Below are 22,514 nucleotides of genomic sequence, written 5' to 3'. Positions count from 1 at the left end.
TGCAGAATGTTACTTATGGCAGATGGATACCTGCTGTTTGCAGACCTTGGGGATGTGGGGCTTACCTTCCTCCAGGGTTCATCTCTTAACAAATATTTATTGACTGTCGTCAGTGCTGTGAGTACTTGTGTGAAAGTTTCATGGAAGAGAAGAAGTGCGTGAGTGATCTGCCGTCTTGACCTTTTGGGCAAGGGGTTGAGGCTGTAATGCAGGAAGCCTTCTATGCCCATCAGAACCAGAGTAGATCTTGGAACAGAAGAATAAGGAAGAAAAGGCACCCTCACCCCTCCAGCTCCCCATGGAGTTCATTTACACCCCTGGGGACTTTGTTACTCTGAGCAAACAAGCCTCCTGCCCCTTTTCCAAGTCCTTGGGAGGGAATTCCCCACTGATGTTCCTTTCTGGACCCATTTGTTCAACTCCAACTTGGACACATGCCTGTGTTCAGAAAGACTCCAAGGTTGGTCACTGCCCCATCCTCTTTGTTCTGGAGTCTTCATTTCTCTTCTCTGTTTTACAGACAAGAGATTAGGAACTTGTTATGTTTTATTTTTTTTTACATTTTTAAAAAATTTTTTAAAGATTTTGTTGATTCATGAGAGACACAGAGAGAGGCTGAGACATAGGCAGAGGGAGGAGAAGCAGGCTCCATGCATGAGCCTGACGTGGGACTTGATCCTGGAACTCCAGGATCATGTCCTGAGATGAAGGCAGATACTCAACCGCTGAGCCACCCAGGCATCCCGGAACTTGCTGTGTTTTAGCAGAGTATATAAAATGATAGGAACAGGCAACTGGGTGGCTCAGTGGTTGAGCATCTGCCTTTGGCTCAGGCCATGATCCTGGGGTCCTAGAATCAAGTCCTGCATCGGGCTCCCCATAGGGAGCCTACTTCTCCCTCTGCCTATGTCTCTGCCTCAAATAAAATATTAAAATGAGATAAAACGGTAAGGACAAGGCCATCAACCTTGGAGGCACCCTTGATAGGAATGAAGGATATGGTTTCTCAGGTCCTACTCTGCTCTGCCCTGAGAAGATCCTCTCTGTCCAGAGTACCTGTCCCTTGAGGGCATCTAGGCACCTTCCCTCCGGCTGGATTGTGTGAGATTTAGGGTGTGCACAGTGCCTTGGTGAGCATTGTATTCTGCACAGTGCTTTGTAACGGGCAGTAAAGACAGGTGGGTTGGTTGAAAGAACCTGCCTTTCTAGTCACAAAATAATGTACACAGGATGTGTCTAAGTAGAGATGACGTCCCAATGGAGATAAGTGAGTTGAAAGAGTTCTGGTCAAGAATTTGAGTCCCTTTGAGTAGAGGCCCTAGGTTGGTTGAGTACTGTGCAGTGTGCCCAGGATGCCTGCAGAGGGCGCCACGAGCTCGCATCTCCTGCATACCTGCACCACTGCAGTCAAGCTGGCTCTGAGGGCTAGGGAGAGTGGAGACTGGGGCTCAACCTGGCTAAGCCCTGAAGGACTTGCCTCTGGGGGCTGAAGTCTGAATCAAATGTTCCTGGGAGTGGAGACAGAGTTAAAGGGACACCAGAGGTCTGTCCGGGCCCCCTGCCCCCCCTCATCCCCTGGGGATGGAGGTCTAAGCTCTACCTAGTGATAGGGTGTTGTGAGATGGGGGACCTTCTGGAGGAGGATAACAGGTTGTCCAAAATGGGCGCTGGATCTAAGGGGAGGCTATTTGGCTTTAGGGCTCCCTCGGTAAAACCCTAACTTCCCAACTGAGGTGAGAGCTGTGGGCAGAGGGCCGGGTCCCAGCCTAAGGGAGCACAGGCACCTGGGGTTCAGGCCACCTGAGGACACCCTGGCTTCCAAGAGGAGAGTTTGGGTGGGTCCAGGCTAGGAAGGGTGGGGAGGAGTCGGAGAGCAGGTGCCAGGGCCATACCCAATGATCTGAGCACCTGCTGTCACCCACTGTGTAGGCACCAGGGACAGTGGCTCAGGGATAATGACCCCTTCTTCAGGGAACAAGTGCATTTACAAGACAGATTGGTGCCAACCTCAGCTCTCCACCCAGCCTATCTCTGGGGTACCTAGTTGCAGGCTGCCTGACTTAACCTACCAATTAACCCTGGCAGGGGTATCCTACCCACTAATAACCATCATTAAGTGAGGGGGCGTGAGGCCGTCATGGCTTCTGAGGGCCTGAAGATGGGGAGGGCAAAGGTGCTAACCTCTTGGCCCCTGTACTCCTGGACTCCACTCCACGCCAGCGGCTGGAGGCCTTGGGGAGAGAGGCAGTGAGCCCCTGGGGGACAGAGGGAAGCCAGATGTTTCCTCCTGCTCTTTCACACGTGGCCCTGACACCCTCCCACCCGTCAGCACCGCCACCAGCTCCGGAAACAGGAGTCAATAATACAGGGGGAGGGGGCCTTGGATGTGTGGGAGGCAGGGGAGGGCGCTCCAGCAGCTCCTGGCTCGGAAGCACAGGTTGTGGGGCTGGAGGTGAGGCCATTGGAGAGGAGGGCAGTGGGAAGGTGAGGTGAGAGAGCTCCCTAACTCCAGGCTAGACTCCCTGGCTGGCACCAAAAGGAAGGGACACCACAGGGTGTAACAAGGGGGGGGGGGGGCGCCCAGGACGGGCAGGGAGGCAGGGAGTGAGCGAGTCTGCGCCAGGCCTTGGCTCCAGCCTTTTCCGGTCCTTATTGTCCTCGGTGAGAACAGGACATGGTTAGGTTCCCACTGCCCTGGCCCCCCAGCACTGCTCCCCAGGGGCTCAGGAAGGATGTTGGGAAATGAGAGAGCCAGAGACTGGTAGAGACAGAGATGCCGAGAGACACAAAGGGGAAAGGTTCAGTCAAAAGCCAGCATTGAAGTTCTTTGTGAGCAGAAAAGGCCGTGGGCGCTGTGGGAACTTTAAAAGAATAGGAAGCCCAAGGCCCTGCCCCTCAGAGGCCTCGAGCTGGACTCCTTCTGGACTTAGGGTCAGTCACAGAGCCGCCTCCTAAGCAAACAATGGCCGGAACCCCTGTGCAGGCACAGTTGATGGCACCTGATTGCTCTGCTTCAGGTAGCTTTATTTGCCTCTCTCCCAGCAGAGGGGAAGCTCCCCACACCCTACCTCCTGCCCCCAGGCTTGGGCTGAGAGTGAACTGGCCCCTCAGAGGTTGTGCTAGAAATACTGTTTGCTCGGCTTCCTAGGGAGACAGACAGGGAAGCCGCTGCAGGCCCCAGAGTGATGGAGAGTGCCTCACCTGGAGTGATGTGGAGTGCCTCACCTGGAGTGATGGGCAAAAGCCTGGTGGGGAGGCCCCAGAGCCAGCTGTCCCTCTCCTGGCCTTGCCACCAAGGGCTTGGGAGGGCTTGGGAAGGCTTGGGCGGGCGTCCTCCTCTCCAACTCACTCTCCTGGAGCTGGGCCCTCAGTGCTCGGCCACCATGCCTGGGACTCAGATCCCTTGTGTCTGTCTGTGCCCCAGATGTACCTCAAGATAAAGAAAAATGGACGGGATACCTGGGTGGCTCAGCGGTTGAGTGTCTGCCTTCCGCTCAGGGCAAGATCCCAGAGTCCCAGAATCGAGTCCTGTATCAGGCTCCCTGCATAGAGCCTACTTCTCCTGTCTCTGCCTCTCTCTGTGTCTCTCATGAAGAAGTAAATAAGATATTTAAAAAAAAAAAAAAAGGAAAATGGAAACTTGTTTTTAGTTCTACATTTAACAAATGAATGCTTTTTTTTTTTTTAAAGATTTTATTTATTTATGCATGAGAGACACACACACACAGAGGCAGAGATACAGGCAGAGGGAGAAGCAGGCTTCATGCAGGGAGCCCGACATGGGACTCGATCCCGGGTCCCCAGGATCACACTCTGGGCTGAAGGTGGCATAAACCACTGAGCCACCCGGGCTGCCCACATGAACATTTTTTAACACAAAATTGCAATATATTATAATCATGCTAGTAACAAGATCATTAACAAGATTTTTAGAAAATTTTCCTTCACGGCAGAACAGTAGGCCCTATTTCATAATACAAAGTCCTGTGATAATGGGCATCCCAGCTTCATTGTACGAGTCTCTCTACTTCTGTATAATTTGGAAATTCTGTGATAGCAGATGGGGTCACTTGTGTGATGTGTTCCCTCTCTTGGTTCTGTCAGAGGCAGTGGGGGGATGGCTGCGCTTGGGGTGTGTTTGAGGCCCTGGCTGCTCAGACCCCAGGCCTGTGAGTAGCTCTTCTCTGAGAACTAGACACTAAAATAAATAAATAAATAAAATAAAATAGAAAAAGAACTAGACACTTAACCACCGAGCCACCTAGGCGTTCCTGGGTGTAGAGATTATTTAAAAATAAAAAATAAAAAAAAAAACAACACAAAAACAAAACCAATTTGATAAGCGAAGGCAGGGCTGCAGCTGAACTTCAGACCCACTGGTGCCATAACATTGCTGAGCTGATGCGGTTCCCACACAGGCTCTGGCCCCACCTCCTTCCCACCTCCCAGCCTGGCCTCTGCAGCCTCTGCAGCCTCCACAGCTCCTTGAGGTCTGGACACTGGCCTCCACTGGCATTCAGGTTTCCATGCAGCCACCTCTCTAAGAGTGACCTTCCTGACCACGCTGTGTGACACAGTGCCCTCTGTCACCCTCCTGCCCCTTCCCTGGCTCTCATTCTCTTCCCAGGGATGCTCATTACTTGATTCATTAAATGTTTATTTGTTTCTTGTCTGTCTCCCACCACTTACTTCACTGAAGCAGGAAATTTATCTGTTTTCACTGAATGCTTCATTGAAAGCAGGGAATTTGTCTGGTTTGTTCACCGGAATACGACTTGAGAGGTACTTGATACACATTTGTTAAATATGCTCAAACTTCTTGCAGTGACACACCATTGTCACGGATTTTTTTGTTTTTTGTTTTTTGTTTTCCATTGTCACGTTTTGAACTCTTCACCATCCTCTCTGCTTCAGTTCTAAATTGCTGAATCCCCAGAATCAACCAAGGACTTCCGTCTGCTGCCAGCCCCGTGGCCTGGGGCCTCCTCCCTCAGGCTAGCACCTTCTCCAGCTGACCACCTTCTCTGGGAAATCCTGCTGCACCCAGAGCCCCTCCTCAGAGCAGAAGCGCCATCTCCGATCTACCCTGTCCCCTCACCCTGCAGGTGATATTGGGTGTGTTGTTGTTAATTATATGTGTGTCTGTCCTGTTGCCTCTGTGGACGGTGGGGGCCCCTTAGGACAGGGATGAAGGCAACACAACCTGACTAACTAGACTTTCCCCAAGGACCCAGTAATCACCTTGGCACCTGTGGGCACCCGGAAAGCTTGGGTGGGTGCCTGACAGCAGACACAGGCACACCCAGGGTGTGTCCAGGGTCACCACTGACCTCAGGAGCCAACAACCTACAACACACACAGATACTCTTTTTTTTTTTTTTTAAGATTTTATTTTTATTCATGAGAGACACAGAGAAGCAGAGACAGGCAGAGGGAGAAGCAGGTTCCCCTGCAGGGAGCCCAAAGCAGGACTCGATCCCAGGACCCCAGGATCATGACCTGAGCCAAAGGCAGATGCTCAACCACTGAGCCACCCAGGTGCCACCCCCCCCACACACAGGTACTCTTAAGGGCCCTCTAGTCGCCTGGCCCTGGCCTGCTTTTTCCAGCCTCCTCTCTAGCTACTCTCCCCATCCCCGAAGCCATCGGCCCATCTGTCCCAGAGTCAGCCATGGATGTTAATTACTCCCGAGAACTCTCTTGCATATGCACCTTTGTGGAGGGTCCCAGGGCCCTGCATCCCAACCCCCTGCCTCTTCTACCTGAACAGCTCTCATGCCTCGTTCCAGTATCTGGGAGGCTTCAGGGCATCTGTGGAGCCTGGCCCCAGAAGCCAAGCCCTCATCCATGCCATGTCTGGTTTCACCCATTCCCCCTGTCTTCAATGCCCTGTTGAATGAGGCCACCCAGGTCTGGATTTTCTTTCTCTGACACCAAAGCTTGCAAAAGCTGATATCCGCCCCCCCACCCCCCCACCCCAAGCAGGAGCAAAGCCATCCATAGAAGTAATTTATCCCAGAAGATGCTAGGTAGGCTGGGAAGGTGAGTGATGATAACTATTCGTTACTAGAGGGACCAATGCCCGCTGCATGCTTACCACGGGCTGCACATTGTTGTAAGCATCGTACCTACATTCTCTCCTTCCATCTCTATGGCAACCTGGGGGGAGGACCAATGACTGGCTCCAGTATTTAGATGGGGAAATTGAGGCTCAGGAAGGTTATGTTATTTGCCCAAGGTCATACAACTAAGGTATAGTAAGAGCAGGGACCGAACCTCGGGATAACAAGGCTCTAAAATACCCCAATTTTTTAAAAAAATATATTTTATTTATTTATTCATGAGAGACAGAGAGAGAGAGAGAGAGAGAGAGGCAGAGACACAGGCAGAGGGAGAAGCAGGCTCCATGCAGGGAGCCCGACGTGGGACTCGATCCCAAGTCTCCAGGATCACATCCTGGGCTGAAGGCAGGTGCTAAACTGCTGAGCCACCCAGGGACCCCCCAAACTTTTTTTTTTAATAGTCTCCACACCCAGCATGGAGCCCAGCTTGGGGCTTGAATTCATGACCCTGAGATCAGGATCTGAACTGAGATCAAGAGTCAGATGCTTAACCGACTGAGCCACCCAGGCGCCCCTAAAATCCCAAACTTTTTAAAAAAAAGATTTTATTGATTTATTCATGAGAGACACAGAGAGAGGCAGAGACAAAGACATAGGGAGAATCAGGCTCTACACAGAGAGCCCAATGTGGGACTCGATCCCTGGACCAGGATCACGCCCTGAGCTGAAGGCAGACGCTCAACTGCTGAGCCACCCAGCCGTCCCTAAAACCCCAAACTTTTAACCCCCAAGCTGTACTGCCTCTCATGCTCTGCTGTAATCACGTGTAGCGTGTCCTGTGGCAGCAGGGGAGTGATGGCCTGCACAAAGACGGAAGAGAAAGGGGTTGGATCATAAGAACCTACTGGCTTTTGCCCAGCCCCATCCAAGGTTGGGGATGCTGTGTCCAGCAGATGAGAGTCTCTGGAGTAGTTCTATTTCATGGGACCAGGAGAGCTGGGTCGGTCTCCCTGAAGAACATCAGAGATTAACTTGTCCTTCCCTCTATCCCTCATTTTACATTTAGGGAAGCCCTGCTGATTTGCCACACTGTCCTTGGTCCTGGAGCTACAATGTCCCTGGGCAGGCCACGCAGGGAAATAAAAACACTGCAGATCATCATGGTTAGTGCTACCTATTAAGATAGTCTGGGAGCTCAGAGGAGCAAGATGGTGGCCATCCCTGCAACTTTGGAGAACATGAAGTTTGAGTGGAACATAGAGAAATATGTACCCACATTTTCTTATGGCATATTTATGGTCTCACTTTTCACATTAAGTTTTCTGGGGTTTTGGGGGGGTTGTGTTTTTTTTGTTTTTGCTTTTTTTTTTAAGATTTTATTTGTTTATTCATGAGAGACACAGGAGAGAGAGGCAGAGACACAGGCAGAGGGAGAAGCAGGCTCCATGCAGGGAACCTGACATGGGACTCCATTCTGGGTCTCCAGGATCACACCCTGGGCCGAAGGCAGCGCTAAACCCCTGAGCCACCCACCCGGGCTTCCCACCTCCCTTTTTTTCCTAAATGCACTGGGGATTTATTTTCGGATAAGGCGTGAGGTTGGAATCTAACTTAATTTACTTTTTCAAATGGTAAGCTAGTTGCAAATGGTTTTTATTTTTTATTTTTAAAAGATTTTATTTATTTATTCATGAGAGACACAGAAGAGAAAGGCAGAGACACAGGCAGAGGGAGAAGCAAGCTCCATGCAGGAAGCCCAAGGTGGGACTTCATCCCCAGACTCCAGGATCATGCCCTGAGCTGAAGGCAGATGCTCAACCACTGAGCCACCCAGGAGTCCCTGCAAATGGTTTTTAAATCATCCATCTTCTCTTATTTGCTTGAGTTGCCATCTCTATCATATGCTAAATTGGTATTTTTTTATTTTTGTTTTATTTTTTAAAAAAATATTTTATTTATTCATTCATGAGAGACACACACAGACAGAGAGAGAGGGAGGCAGAGAAACAGGCAGAGGAAGAAGCAGGCTCCGTGCAGCAAGCCTGATGCTGGACTTGATCCTGGGACTCCAGGATCACACCCTGGGCTGAAGGCAGGCACTTTAACTGTTGAGCCAGTCAGGTGTCCCGGTATTTTTTTTTTTTCTAAAGATTTTATTTATTTATTTATGAGAGACACAGAGAGAGAGGCAGGCAGAGACATGCAGAGGGAGAAGCAGGCTTCATGCAGGGAGCCTGATGTGGGACTCTATCCTGGGTCTCCAGGATCATGCCCCAGGCCAAAGGCAGACGCTCAACTGCTGAGCCACCCAGGCATCCCAAAATTGATATATTTTTAATCTATTTCCTTAGTTTTTATTCTGTTTCATTGATCTAGGGAGAGAAGTGCTATACTGGAGTGGCAGCGTTTGCAAGCTCAGAAGTCACAGTTTGTGAGGTTTGCCTCAGTGCTCTCATTCGTGAAGTGGAGATAATAGTACCCGCATCGTATGGTGGCTGTGGAAGATTGAATGAGATAATGCACAGAAAGTGCTCATTGAATCAGTGAATGTCAGCTGCCATGATGATCCCTCCCTGCCCCGTTCAGGACCAAGTACCAGGATGGGGAGGGTGAAATCATTAAGCACTGAGCTTCAAGTTGGATGGCACAGCTCTGCTGCTCACTATCTGCAGGACCTTGGGCAAGTTACTTACCATTTACCATCTGTTGTAGCTTCCTCATTTATACATGGCAATATAAAAGTACCTACTGCAGCATGCTGTGAAAATTAAACATGACAATGTCCCATAGGGCACGACACATCACAGCCCTTCAATGAAGGGCTGATTATTATTATGTTATAATTTATTATCTTATGTGTTGTAGGACACATAAGATATATAATAATAACAATAAATACATAATTTATTATATTATGTATTATGGGGCACATAAGATATAATAAATACATAATTTATTATATTATGAGCTGTAGGGAAAGTAAAAATAAATATATAATTTATTATATTATGTGTTGTAGGGCAAGCCCCTTCTCATCTTCTTCCCCCAAAACTGTTCTGGGGAGTGGCAATCTTTCAGGGCCTGGTCTTCTTTGGGTGAACAAATAGAATTTCTGGATCTACAAAGCTGATACTGAACCCCTGAACTGTGCTGGAAGTCACTGTGACCAGTGAGGTCTTGCATGAGCAACCAATAGGGTTTTAGACAGAATGGGGAAGTGAGTGGAGTGGGGCTTTGAAGTTCACATAGCAAATTTAAAAAAACTAGTCTCCATGCCAATGTGGGGCTTCAACTCATGATCCTGAAATCAAGACCTGAGCTAAGATGGAGCTGGATGCTCAGGACGGCTGGGTGGCTCAGTGGTTGAGCGTCTGCCTTTGTCTCGGGGTGTGATCCTAGAATCTTGGGATTGAGTCCCACATTGGGCTCTCTGCATGGAGCCTGCTTCTCCTCCCTCTGCCTATGTCTCCGTGTCTCTTGTGAATAAATAAATAAAATCTTAAAAAAAAAAAAAGTTGGATGCTCAACCAAGTGAGCCACCCAGGTGCCCCTCATAGAGCAAATTTCTAAACATGTCTTTAGGGATGCCTGGGTGGCTCAGGGGATTAGCGCCTGCCTTCAGCCCAGGGTGTGGTCCTGGAGTCCTGGGATGGAGTCCCACCACATTGGGCTCCCTACATGGAGCCTGCTTCTCCCTCTGCCTCTCTCTCTCTGTGTCTCTCATGAATAAATAAATAAAATCTTAAAAAAATAAAAATGTTTTTATTTTGTCTTAATTTTTACCTTAACAAAGGAATTTGCATAGTTTAAAAAGCCAATTAGTTTTATAAGGCACTTTATGAAAAATACCAGTCCCCTGTTCTAGTTCTCCTACCTCCATACGTGCTGCTCTAGATGGCACTCCTGGGCTTCTTGGCTTTCTTTGGGACACCTCGTATTTCTTAGTAACATAGTCCTATTGTTTCTTTTCTTCCATTTTATTTTTATTTTTTTTCTTTTCTTCCATTTTAGAAGATGAGGATATGGTTCTTTCAATTCATGACCCTCCTCGTGTCCTCCCCCCCGCCATGCATTCAAGTACATCATAATGTTTACTTAACTCCATACTCAGTGCCTACATTACTAAGGCTGTGAAAATAATCTTCAGAGCTGAGTTATGTCATGTCCCTACTAAGACTCTGTGAATCTATAAAAATTGCTTTTGTTAATTAACATCAAGGACATGAGACTGAGAAACTTCACTCTCTAATATCCTGTAGGTACTGACTTTGCGATTTGAAACTAATGGGTGAGAATGGGACGTCCCACTGTGGCCTAGAGATCTGAACCAGGTGCATTATGTCCACACAGAGAGGCAGCCTCAAATTCCAACCTCCCTGCAAAGCTTCAAAAGGGGGCATCTGGACACAGCACTCTACCTGTATCTTAATTATGTAGTTATCTATTACATAATTCCCTAAAATTAATTATCCTAATGTTGTGGTTACAAAGTGGACCCCAGTCCCCTTCTCAGCCCAGGCTTGCTGATGTCTGCCCTTACACCTGTGCTTGGCTTGAACCTGTCAAGACTCCGCGGCGTGTACGCCCCACCTGCACCTGTCCCCTGAGGCCTGTAAGCCTCACCTGCCTGCACCTGTGCCCTGGCCTTCTCTTTCACGTAGTTTCTTTCCTATGTACCTGACATGAATTCGTCCCTAAACCTCTCAATAGCTCGAACCCATCAGGTAATTCTCGGGCTCCACACTTTTCTTTCCTCCAAGACCTCCTGCTAGAGCCCCTGTTCCTCAGGGCGCCAGGGCAGTGAACTCCTGCGTCTAAGTATTAAAGACAACCTACTACCTCGGATGGAACAGCTCCCGAGGAATACGTGAGTCAAGTTTAGGGAGAACTAGTGACATTCCCATCTTCTTGCAAAGTTTGACAGTGTTCTCAGAAGGACGTCAGCCACCGTGGAGTGGGGTCCTGAGGGACAGAAGCGGCACCGAAGCCCCTGGGGACTCAGGCGGCCGTCAGAGGCCCCCAATTCCCAGAGGACCACCGCGAGGACTACAACTTCCAAAAGGCCAGGCAGAGGCAGAGCGCCGAAAGGACTACAACTCCCAGAATGCCGCGCAGAGGCCTAGCGAGAGGCGACGCCGCGAGAACTACAACTCACAGAAGGCTGCGCGAGCCGAGAGGCCTTCCGGACGCTGACGTAGGAGCCGCGCCGGGCTAGGGAGACGCGGGCGAAGGTGAGTGCGGCTTGAGGGTCCATAGCGGGGGTAGGGTGGGGTGGGGGCGACCTGGGCGAGAACCGCGGCGGAGCGGCCCCGCGGGCAGGTGATTCGGAGGGTGGGTGACGGGGACAGGTGGGGGGGCCGCGGGACGGACGGGACCGCGAGCTCTGCTTCCTCTCCCCGCAGTGCTCATGACGAAGTTAGCGCAGTGGCTTTGGGGACTGGCGCTCCTGGGCTCCACCTGGGCGGCCCTGACCACGGGGGCCCTGGGCCTGGAGCTGCCCTCGCCATGCCGGGAGGTACTGTGGCCACTCCCGGCCTACTTGCTAGTGTCCGCCGGCTGCTATGCCCTGGGCACGGTGGGGTACCGCGTGGCCACTTTTCACGACTGTGAGGACGCCGCCCGCGAGCTGCAGAGCCAGATCCAGGAGGCCCGCGCCGACTTAGCCCGCAGGGGGATGCGCTTCTGACACCCCAGCCCATTCCTACCCGACAGCCCTTCCTCCCGCGGCCCATTAAAGAGAAGTTTATTTTCTAACATTGTTTAGTTGGAGCATAGACAACGGGGACTTGGGGGTTCCGTGTACCAGCTGTGGGTCCCTCCTCCTCTTTGCTCCAAAGGAGGCAAAGACCCCTTCTTAAGATCTCTGATAGAAGTGTCATTTCCCTTTCTTGGTCCTGTTAACCGTGTCTGGAAGTACTTCTCAGCTTCTCTTCTTCCCAACACCCAGGCTCTGTTCTAAGGCCTCCACCGAGTTCGTGGTTCCTTCAGATACCTCTTAGGAGCCAACCTAGCAGGCCAAGACCAGCTGTGGGTGGGACCGTGGGCCTCTGCCCTTCACCAAACCAGGCAGGTTGAGAATCACCAAAAAGAGATTGAGCTTTGATGGGCAGGGGTAGGCAACAATTTATTTTAAGGCACACTCTGAAGATTTCACCCCAACCTCCACAATTAAAAAATATAATCTATAAAAAATAAGTGATTCATTTCCCAAGTCTCAGCCAATCTTCCAAGCAAAACACTTTCTTTGGTCCCTCGAGTCTCAGTGTTAGTTGTTAGTTTTTCTTTCCCACAACCCACTGCACTCATGGAGCTGGTCAGCAGACTGCTGAGACACAGAGCTCTCTTTGGTAGCAGGTTGGCATGAAGATGAGCAGTGGTCAGGTGAACTGTCTCAGGTTTGCAGGAGCTGATAGTTCCTGTCTGGCCCCTGCGAGTACTTCCAGAAAAGCCAGAGGCGAACAAGGCTGGTGAGGATCCCTGGTAGGTTGGGCACCTGAAGTCACAAGGGCTGCTATGAGGAGAGGATTTTCCACCTTTTATACCTATTGCCCATCCTTCTGCTCAGCTTACCATGATGTAGGGATCGCCCAGCTGAAACCCATAGAGGGTCCAGGAGGCAGAGGTGAGGAGGGTGGCAATGGTGAGTGGGAATGAGAGACGCTGGGTTGATTTCATCTGAATGATCTTGGCCTAGGGAAAAGGATGAAAGACCGCTATCCCAGACACATCATAAAGCTCCCATTTGTCTGAGAATTTCCTCAGAAAAAAGATCAAACATCCTCTCCCTCTTGTCTCCCAGTCACCTACTTCTACTGCCTGTCTTCCAGGATCTTCCTTCCTTTGGAATGTAGGCTACAGTCTCAGGCTATGGGATCCTGACCCTTCTTATCTCCCCCACTTCCCTGCACAGCCCCCACTCACCAAGTCAGCCAGTGGTGAGAGGTACATACTGATGGTGAAGCCACTGCAGAAGAGGCCCAGCTGCTGAAGCTGGGTCTCCAGGTTGGGCACCAGGAGCCAAAAGTAGCCAAAGCCTAGGAGAAGGACCCCCACCAGGGTTGCAGTCTGAAGGAGCACCGGCCGCTGCAGGGGAGAGAGGAACCTTTCTTTTAGGTGTCCCAGGAGTCCTCTCTGATGGCCCGGCTGGAATTAGTTCATCCTGCCCTCTCTCCTGCTCCAGTGGGGGAGGTAACCTTCGCTAAGCCTCCAGTATAGCTCTTGCTGCAGCCTCCTCCCCACCAGTAACAAACCCATGTCTGATCCCCCCCCACAGCACTGGAGGTTTCTAGAAGAGAAGGCTTGTATTGGTGTGAACTTGGTATACACAGTAGGAACCTAATAAATGCTGGTGTGATTGGGGAAGCAGAGCTAATCAACTTTTTTCCCAGTCCTGACTCTGAAGGAACTCTCAGAGACAAAAGCCCGCTCCCCTCAGTTTGTTGGGCAACAAGGCACCATGGGGCTGAGCAGAACTACCAGCTTGCCAGAGATAGCGAGGGTGGGGGATTGCTCAGTGTGTGAGTCCCAGAGGCTGGCTTCATGGAGGAAGGACGACTGCAAGACCGCAGACTGGAGGGCCCTTCCAGGAAAGGGTGGCAGTGCCAGCCTGTCATCTTCTAGGAAGCAGTGTTTACTCTGCCAGCAAGGCAGGGAGGGTGTGCAGCACAGAGGTGGGTCCCAGGGAGGGCCGCTACCTTCCGAGGGCAGTAGTGCACATACACCAAGATATACAGGGTCTGAAGCACAGCACCCGTGGCGTTCACGAAGATCAGGATCCCGTCACCCTTCAAGGCCCCGTAACTCAGCCAACTCAGGTTGCTGCAGAGTGGACAAGACGGTCATTCGGGAAGGGGATGGGAGGGGGACCCGGCGTTCCTCCTCCCCCCAATCCCCACCTCCCTCAACTTCTCCCGCCGCAGACGCCCGTCTCACTTGATGTCCGTAGTGAGAAAGGGCAGGAACTGGACATTGTCCACGCTACGGGTCATCCGCATGTGCCTGAGGTCCGAGCTGTAATGGAGCCCCGAAAGTAGAGGTGAGAGATGGGAAGAGAGAAGCGGGCTGCTGGGGAGTCGAAATCCCCGACACCTGTGGTCGTCCCCGGACAACTGCAGGTCTCGGCCCCGCCCCGTCTCTCTGGCCTCTCCTTCAGGTGCCCCGGCTCCCTCGACCCGAATCCACTTTGACCCAGGTTTCGGACGCAGCCTGGGGCTGCGCCCACGTCCATGTCCCCTCTCCCTTCCTGACTTCCAGCGCCTGCCCCCGCCTAGCCCAGCCGCATTCTCACAGGCCGGTGGAGTACATGGCGAGGGTGAAGAGCACGCAAGCCCCGGAAAGGAGTGAGTCAGCCACGCCGCCCGGCTCCATCTCCCCCGGGGTCGGATCCCGAGCTGCCCGCCGGCGTCAACTAGCTGGCCCGGAGCCCGCCCCGACGGAGCTCCGCCCCCGCGCGCCGCCGTCCGCCGGAAATGGGCCCGCAGCCCCGCCCACACGGACGTCCAGCCGGAACCATGCCCCGCCCCTGCAGGTGCTCACGCGCGCTGAAGCCCGGGTCGGATGTTTCCTTCCGGGTCCCAGCTGCTACCTGGTCCCGGCTCCGCGGACCTGCCTGGTCCCCGCCGCCCCTCAACGCTCTGCTTACCCCTTGGCTCACTCGGACCCCAGCCTCCAGTCTTGCCCGTGACCGACGTGGCCGCCCACAAAGCAAAGCTTGCTGAACCTTTGCGGCCAGGAGCCCCGGACCACGGCTCCCCGGCCCAGGCTTTGAGGCTCCCCGGTCTGAAGCCTCTTGCCGGGCTTTCAGCCATGCTGCTGTGTGCCTTGGCCAGTCTGCTGGAGCGCCAGCCTCTGACCCCTAGTCCGCCCGACTAGGCTGCTGGGAACTTCCCCTGCGGCAGCCCACTGCCCCGGTGGCTGGGGCTGTGGGAGCAGGCCGCGCCTCAGCTGCTGTTCCCCGGACCCCTCCAACAGCAGGAGCCCAGTGCGGGAGGGGTGTGGGGGTAGAGGTTTCACAGGAAGGGCTTCCAGGGTGGGCTGCAGCCTAGAGCCCCCAAGACTGCTGCCTGGCGCCAGAGGAGGAAACACCCTGCCCTTTGGCGCTGGGGAGGGGCATGTATTCTTTTCAGAGGGAAGGAACAAAATTTAAACCCAGTTGTTACCTGGTGTCCTCCAGAGCCTAGCACATGGCAAGGACTCAGTGGTCATAAGTGAGGGTGGAGGTGGGGTGAGGGCAGACAAGCAGGTCCAAATAAAGAAACACATGGCTTTATTTATTTATTTATTTATTTTGTATAAAAAAACTCCAGTTGTAGAAATCAGCACAGACACACATCAAGTTTATATACAGATCCTGTACACGTGGGCCCTGCCCTGACAGCTACACTCTAGGCACAGGGTGGCACAGCCCCCCTGCTGGCACAGCTCTGGGTAGTGCAGTCCCCAGATGGGACAGGATGCAGTGCCTGGTTACAAACCTCTCCATGGCAGCTCCAAAGACTTCTAGAAGCCTTGGGAGAGATGCTGGATCAGCCCAAGCATGCTGCCTCTCCTGTCTCTGCCTCCCAAGCATGAAACCGTCTCATGCTTTTCTTTCGGTCAGTTCATCTGGGCATCCTGCCTCTCTTTGGAGGGGCATCTTTGCCAAACTCAGTGTCCATCTGCATGACCCCAGGCCCCTTCTAGCTTGATTCCCACAGTGCTGGTCTTAAGAGGCCACGTCTGCACAGCTTGTTTCTTTGGCTTAAGGGCAGGAATGGTAGGGAAAGGACGGTCTCCACTTCTTTGTCCGTCCCTCAGGGTGGAGGCAGGGTTGGCACTGCCAGGCTCGTTGACCTCCTTTGGGTTGAAACCCTTAATACTGACCCATTTTGAGGCTGCTGAATGGCAGCTTGTGCATGTGGTGGGAATGATTCCCAGGACAGGTGAGGATGCCTCTGCCAGGGCTCCTCAGCCCCATTCCAATCCATAGGCTAGATGTGGCCTCTGCCTTCATGGAGTCTGCAGCAGCAGGAATGGCAGGAGCAGCACCACCCAGGCGAGGGGGAAGAGGCGGGGGGCAGCACTGTGACCGATGCTATGTAGAACCTGTATCTCTGGGTCATCTGCAAGATGAGAGGGCAAAGCCCCCAAGGTGAGTGGCCCTACTGCTGGCACTGGCCCTCAGCTCTATGAGGTCTCCCCAGCCCCTGCCTGTGCAGAAGCCACCTTCTGTACCCAACCTCTTTAAGCAGACTTCAGGCCCAATTTGCTCAGGCTACCTACCTGCCAGAAGTCTCTTCTCTTGTGGATTGGCATGGGCCTGAGGACTGTGAGCTGAAAGGCAAGAGTGGTAGCAGATCAGGTACAGTACTGGGGAGGCAGATGGGCAGGACCTCCCTGCCACCCAAAATCACTTGCACAGGCCCAGCAGCGAGATGGAGGAGGGAGGCCCACAAGACTCTGACACTCACTGATTTTGCCACTGACTGTCACCTTCAACTTCAAGCATCGGTCTTCCTGATGGTGGATGGGTTTGGCTGTAAGATAAACCCGCAGAGTGTCAAGGGAGGAAGAAAATACAGGTGGCAAACACCTCCTGCTCTCCTTTTTCAGGCCTTGTTCATTTGAGGCACTCTCTTCCCACTCATCTGTGATTCTCACCTTCCTTGTTGATGGCCTGCTTTCTTTTTATTTTTTAAAATATTTTACTTATTTACTCAGAGATACAGAGAGGCAGAGACACAGGCAGAGGGAGAAGCAGGCTCCATGCAGGAAGCCTGACACAGGACTCGATCCTGGGACTCTGGGATCACAACCCTGAGCCAAAGGCAGACAGACGCTCTACTGAGCCACCCAGGTGTCCCTGTTGGCCGGCTCTCTGCCTCATGCTCAACCTTTCATTCTTTGCCATGACCCTTGGCTTTGGAGATAGCACTAAGAAACACACAGACCATGTCCTCTTGCTACAGTCCGTCCTTTCCTCCTCACAGCCTGAAGTAGGCTGGGGCCTTCCTACTCTGCTCCCCCTGCCTAGGCTCCACTGACAAGCTGATTTTCCAACCCATGAAGCCACCAGTGCCTCCGCAGTGCCCTCGGGACAAAGTCCTAACTCCTTAGCACTTTCTAGGCCCCCATGAAAGTCTACCTCTCCCCACTTCCAGCGTCACTCCTGCCATAGTTTGAATCCATATGGAGTTCCCTGAAGATATCATGCTCCCCTTTGCATATGTCTCCTTCTGCCTGGCCAACCCTTCTGCTTGTCCTAAGCTCTTGGGCCATATTCCCCAGGAATGCTTCTCTGAGCCTCTGGAGCCTGGCAGGTACCCAAGTCATTTTCCCAAGGCCCCTCGGTCCACATCTTCATATCACAACTGTTCTAATGGTCAGTCTCCTCTGTATGTCACTTTCCAGCTTCCTGGGGGATAGGAACGCTATCATGTTTGTTTATCTCTGTGCCTGTTCTGCCAAGCAGAGTCCCCAGTACGCAGCAGCAGCTGACTCCATGCCTGTACTGTGAATGAATGAAAACAATTCAGGATTGGAAGGGGCTGTGTGCAGCTCTGAGCGCAGGCATCATACTGGCCGTGTCCCTCTATGGCCTGTGTGCGTGCCCTGAGGACTCACAGATATAGTAGTAGCTGTGTCCCTCTTTGAACTCCTTGCCCAGGGTGAAGGGGGTGAAGCGCTGGAATTTCTCAGATAGCTTCTCCGGGCCATGCCTGGCACTGGGCTGGTTGCATTGCCAGCGGACTTGGTCCTTGGATTGGGGTTGGCACAGCTGGTACTGCTCATGCTCCACCAGGTATAGGGTGTACCGCTCCATGGCAGTATCCGCCACAGCATCATCCTCGTAATGTGGACAGATGATGTCCAGGTAGTCATTCAGCCGCACGTGTACCGTGTAGTCCTCATTCCGGAACCTGTGCACGAAGAGCAGGAGAAAGCAAGTGGTCATTTGGAAGCCAGGCCAGGGCTGTAAGCCTCCAAATGTTTAGCTGGCCCCTCACATTTCACATGGGAACCCTACAAAGATTTTTCAAGAAGCCCAACTCCCAATGTTTACTGCTCTTGACCTCTTCGATATCTTTACACCATCATCAAACACACTTCCTACCATCACTACCTCTTGTTCATCCTCTACATAGCATCCACTTTAGGATCCTTCAGGTACCAAAGCACTTCCCAGATATTTACCCAAGGAAGGGCAAATGACTGTCGTAGCTCACTCATCCTGCTCTTCTACAGGAAGTATCTCCCCAAATCTGTTCTCACAGGTGCTCCCTTAAATGCTGTTAGCCCTGGGGCTGAGACCCTCCCATCAGGGCTGAGGAAACCCTTCTCTCTGCGCTCAGCGCCCAGCACACCTGCGGCTCCCCGTCCCTCACTCCTCTTGGCCTCGCCCGGGGAGACCCGAGCGCAGTCCACCAGTCAGCTTCACTCCCGCCCCCAGCACACCAGGCCTACAGACACTTTCGGCCCACTTACAGCAAATCTACGCCCCCCCCCCCCGCCAAGCTTCTGCAGTTGTAGCTCACACCTGTGTCCGCCTCTCAAAGCACCCCAAAACTCCCAGCCCCTTCGCTTCCCAAGCCACACTTTCCCCTCCAAGCGCGGAGCTCCAGCACCGCCCGGCTTCTCTGGGAGGCTGCCTCTCAGCCCCGCCGCCCCGGGCAGCCGGCTCTCTCCCTCAGCCCTGCCCCCGGGGCCCCTAGGGCTCCAGCCCGGCGGCCCCGACACCTGGCTCCAGCCGGGCGCGGCGGGGTCCTGGCGGGGGAGGTGCCTCCCTCCCCGCTGCTCGGCTGCCCTGCTTCTCTGAATTCTCCCAGCTCCGCCCGCGAGACTCTGCAGGGTCGGCTGCCAACCTGCTGCCAACCGGAGCACGAGCAAGGGCACGGGCGGGGGGAGGGCAGGAGTTCGGACGGGAGGCCTCCAGGGTGGGCACCTCCGGCCCCCAGCGGCCAGGCTCCGGGGCCGCGTGCCAGCGCGCGGCAAGCCACCCCTCCCCCTCCCCCTCCCCCACCGGGCGGGGGAGGAGGAGTGGGGGGAGGAGCGCGCGACCGAGGGAGAGGCTTTTAAAATTCCTCTCTGGAGAGATAAACATAGAAGCCATTTCAGAACAGGTATTTCAGCTCTGGGCCTGGCGTCTTTCCCCGGTTCCCGTGACGGGCACTGACTCATTCCTCACCCACCTCTGCCGCCCGCCCCGGCGCTCCGGAGAGCTCGGTCCACTGTGGAGGGGTCCCGGGGCCCCCGGGGCCAGGACTTGCCCCGGGCACTGTCCTCAGGCCTGGGGCTCCCGCAGGTCAGCGCGGGCGGCGGGGATGGGGCGGGGCGTGGAGGCCAGCGCCCACCTCCCGGCAGCCCCCCGCCCCGGGCTGGAGATCCGCGCCGGGGCCCACGGCCTGAGTCACCCTGGCCGGCCTCACCCCTACCCAGCTCATCACCGCCTCTTCGGAGCCTGCAAGCTGGCCCGGCCTGGCCGCCTGTACACTGCCCTCTGGCCGGCTTCTCTCCCGTTCTGGGTGGGGGGAGGGGGGTGCGCACGTGCAGCCAGATGGACAAGGCAGAATTTGTGCTGGGTGGGGGCACCCATTGACCTGGCCCCACCCCCCCAGGACAATCTGTTCCACTTAGCGCTCCTTTGACTCTGGCCCTCCGTCTGGGAAAAGGGGGCAGCGGCGGCGTCAGGGAAGGCGGGGAGGGGGAGCAAGGAAGAGGCTCCTTCCTGAAAGAGAGGAAATCTGGGAGCTTGGGAACGGAAAGGGCTCCCCCCCTCCCTCCTCAGGGCTTCCTGCCCCCCCCCCCCCAGCACCTGGCATGGGCAATAACAGGACTTCGCTCTCTCCCACTAGGAGGTTGGAGCGGGAAGTAAGGAGGGAGGGGGTGCTGCCCGGGCTGCCCCCGTGGCCAGGGGGCAAGAGGGCATTGCCCTCCGGGGTTAGCAGCTGGCTGCTCCCTCTCTCCCAGCCCCAGCCCAGACCCTCACCGGCCGTGTTGCCACTGGGTCAGAGGAAGCTGGTTCAAGGAATTCCTCAAGGGGAGGGGGGTCAGGCGTTCTGGGCTGAGGGTGGCCAAGCGGAGTGAAGTGTTTTTCCTGACCCCACTGCCCAGCCCTTCTCTCCCTGCCCCGCCCTACCACCCCCTACACACCCTTCTCCCATTTTCCCACAAATATTGTTCCCTTAACTTCTGAAAACTCAAGGGCAAGAACAAAGGGTCCGATGGGCTTCTTCCTCCCAGGACCATTTGCCTCCCAGCCCTAAACCTGCCCAGGAGACGTTAACTCCTTCCTGCCCAGAGCCCTCTGTGGCCCTTTTAATCCTTTCCACTCTTTCTGAACTTTTCCCAGGTGCGCCCCCCATCTCAAAACCGGGTGCCTCCCTCAGCCTACCTATACACAGCAGGTACCTCCCTCCTGCCACCTCAAAAGATCTCTTGTGTGTGGAGAGGAGCTTTCCAGGGTCATCTCAAACACAGAGTGCATAGGCTTAAAGCCGGAAGGCCAGGTCCCTCCTGAGGGGGTCCTTCCAGGGTTACAATATGAGCATTCTGCTTACTCCTGATGTCACATTAGGGTACCTGTCCGTGTGGGCAGAAGTCCAGGTGACCCACAAGAAGAGGCACAGAGGGTTTTGTGGTAGAAGGACCTAGAACAAGAGCCCTGAAGTGTTCAGCAAGAGTCCCGCACTTCAGGGTAACAGAGGGATGGGAAGGAGCGGCAGAAATAACCCTGTGCAAGTAGTCCCGGGCAGGTTCCTACCCAGGGGCGGAGTACTCCCAGTTATGGGGAGAAAAGGAGGAAAAAGCCTTAGGAATCCCTCCCGCCTCTGGTCACTGCCACAAGACTCGGGTCAGGGGCTGGCCAGCACAGTTACCGAGGCAGGGGGCCGGGGCGTGGGCAGTGCCAACCGGGCGCCCGGGCTGCGCGCAGGAGACTCGGGGCTTACTTGGGGTTTGAACTGTTCCAGAAGACGGTGTGGCGGTCAGCAGCGGCCAGACTGCAGCACAGACCCAAGAGCGGGGCCCAGAGGAACTCCATAGCGCAGAGCCTGGCCGGGCCGGGCGAGGACGAGGGGCTTCTCGGGGTCGGGTTCCCGCGGGCTGTCTCGGCGGCGCAGGCAGCACCGCGCACTGCTCTGGCCCCTCCTCCCGGCGACTTCGCCTTTGGGGCCAGCGCCGCCCGGCCCGCCCCCGGACCCGCCCCCAGAACCGCCCAGCCAGGAGCGCGGCGGCCCCGGCGCTTGGGGGCTGGGAGGGAGAGGAGGGGGGAGGAGGGAGAGGAGGAGCCGGACGGGAGTGTCTGCGGTGACAGAGGTGCCCTGCGCGGCGAGTTGGCTTGCCCGTCGGTCTGCGCGAGGCCCTGTGGGCCGGTGCGGGGCGCTGGCTCTGCGGCCCCTGGCTCGGGGGCGTGCGGGACAAGGGAGCCAGCTGCACGTGCAGATCTGCGAACGCTCTCGGTGCGGGATCCTGTTGTGCCGCTCCGCGCGCGGGTTGCGCGGGGTGCAAGGTCCTCTACCCGGCCCACACCTTTCCCCAGCCCCGCACACCCGGGCTCCGGCGCCCGCCTTCCCGCCCTCCTCCCACCCGCCTTTCCCGGACTCTGCGCTCGGCTGCCCCTCCCCACACACGCGGCTGTTTGTTTTCGTTGAGATTGTCAATGTTGTCTTTGTTCGGAAGATTGTGTCATCGTCTCGATGCCGGGAATAAAGTGCGACCCTGTGTGATCAGGTGTGAAACGTGTGCGGCTGGGGCGAAGGGCGCCTCTGCCCATTATCGCCTGCGAGAGGGAGGGACACTCGGGCTCCCGGGTCCGAGAAAAGTCTCTCCCGTTTCTAATGCTAATGACGCGTGTATTTGTGTGCGCGCTTGTGTGCCAACACACGTGTGCACCGCGCGAAAGGGTTTTTAATCTGGACTGTGAGAATCTGGGCATTCACCCAGGGTGACAAACTGTAACCACACATGTGCATCTGGCATGTGTAAATACGTGTGCTGGCACGCGAGCGTGAAGGCATGTGTGTGTAGCTTCACAGCCGCGTGTGGGGAAGCGTGTGCAGCTCTGGCGTACGCGTGCTAATGTTAGTGAACGGCGTGTAAAGAGGGGAAAGGTGCACAGGCGAGCGGGGCGTGTGCGGAGGGGCGGGAGTGTGCATGGCGGGGACCGCCGGGCGGCGGCGGCTCCGGGCTGGCGGCCCCTCCCCCTCGCCGGGCACTCGAGCCCCCAGGGCTCGGCCTCCCGGGGCTCCCCCGCCGGGATCTGCAGCCCTCTGGAGAAAGGTTGGCGCGAGGGAGGACAGGTGTTTGCCGAGGCCAGTGTGCGCGTCTGGGGAGGGAGGCCCGATGCTGTGTGTCTGCGTGTCACTGCGTGGCTGTGTGCGCGCCCGGCTGGCCTCGAGAATGTGTGCGCCTCCCCGGCCGGCTCTTCCCCGCCGCTGCGCATCGCGGGAAGCCGCAGACCCGGGGCTCCTGGCCGGC

General features: G+C 54.9%; 3 protein-coding genes and 1 long non-coding RNA gene across 10 annotated transcripts; 2 read left to right on the top strand and 2 right to left on the bottom strand.

Annotated features, from left to right (window-relative positions):
- The first annotated feature begins 4,968 nt into the window (after positions 1-4,968).
- LOC140635323 (uncharacterized) lies at positions 4,969-8,578 on the top strand. Its single transcript, XR_012032681.1, has 3 exons — positions 4,969-5,105; positions 7,129-7,225; positions 8,439-8,578. It is a non-coding gene; the product is annotated as an uncharacterized lncRNA (long non-coding RNA).
- A 2,574-nt stretch (positions 8,579-11,152) lies between these two features.
- DPM3 (dolichyl-phosphate mannosyltransferase subunit 3, regulatory) lies at positions 11,153-11,816 on the top strand. Its single transcript, XM_072829790.1, has 2 exons — positions 11,153-11,293; positions 11,465-11,816. The coding sequence occupies exon 2, from the start codon at positions 11,470-11,472 to the stop codon at positions 11,746-11,748; it is 279 nt and encodes a 92-aa protein (XP_072685891.1). The 5' UTR covers positions 11,153-11,293; positions 11,465-11,469; the 3' UTR covers positions 11,749-11,816.
- Positions 11,817-12,160: 344 nt separating this feature from the next.
- Positions 12,161-14,515, bottom strand: SLC50A1 (solute carrier family 50 member 1). Of its 6 annotated transcripts, none has more exons than XM_072829785.1 (6): positions 14,350-14,515; positions 13,995-14,072; positions 13,757-13,880; positions 13,013-13,145; positions 12,633-12,752; positions 12,161-12,539 (listed from the first exon to the last, which is right to left on the bottom strand). In XM_072829785.1, the coding sequence occupies exons 1-6, from the start codon at positions 14,427-14,429 to the stop codon at positions 12,454-12,456; spliced, it is 621 nt and encodes a 206-aa protein (XP_072685886.1). In that variant the 5' UTR covers positions 14,430-14,515; the 3' UTR covers positions 12,161-12,453. The 6 variants fall into 6 exon arrangements, with proteins under 6 accessions (XP_072685886.1, XP_072685882.1, XP_072685885.1 ...); XM_072829781.1 differs by having other exon boundaries at positions 12,984-13,145; positions 14,350-14,514; XM_072829784.1 differs by having other exon boundaries at positions 12,161-12,555; positions 14,350-14,513.
- An 811-nt stretch (positions 14,516-15,326) lies between these two features.
- Positions 15,327-21,209, bottom strand: EFNA1 (ephrin A1). Of its 2 annotated transcripts, none has more exons than XM_072829788.1 (5): positions 20,987-21,209; positions 17,664-17,959; positions 16,511-16,576; positions 16,323-16,373; positions 15,327-16,162 (listed from the first exon to the last, which is right to left on the bottom strand). In XM_072829788.1, exons 1-5 carry the CDS (start codon positions 21,076-21,078, stop codon positions 16,050-16,052), a joined length of 618 nt encoding a protein of 205 aa, XP_072685889.1. In that variant the 5' UTR covers positions 21,079-21,209; the 3' UTR covers positions 15,327-16,049. The 2 variants fall into 2 exon arrangements, with proteins under 2 accessions (XP_072685889.1, XP_072685888.1); XM_072829787.1 differs by lacking the exon at positions 20,987-21,209 and adding an exon at positions 18,902-19,164.
- Between the last annotated feature and the right edge of the window lie 1,305 nt (positions 21,210-22,514).

The sequence above is a fragment of the Canis lupus genome, chromosome 6 (assembly GCF_048164855.1).
Source record: "Canis lupus baileyi chromosome 6, mCanLup2.hap1, whole genome shotgun sequence".
Taxonomy (NCBI): domain Eukaryota; kingdom Metazoa; phylum Chordata; class Mammalia; order Carnivora; family Canidae; genus Canis; species Canis lupus.
This window is presented reverse-complemented; position numbering and strand designations above follow the sequence as displayed.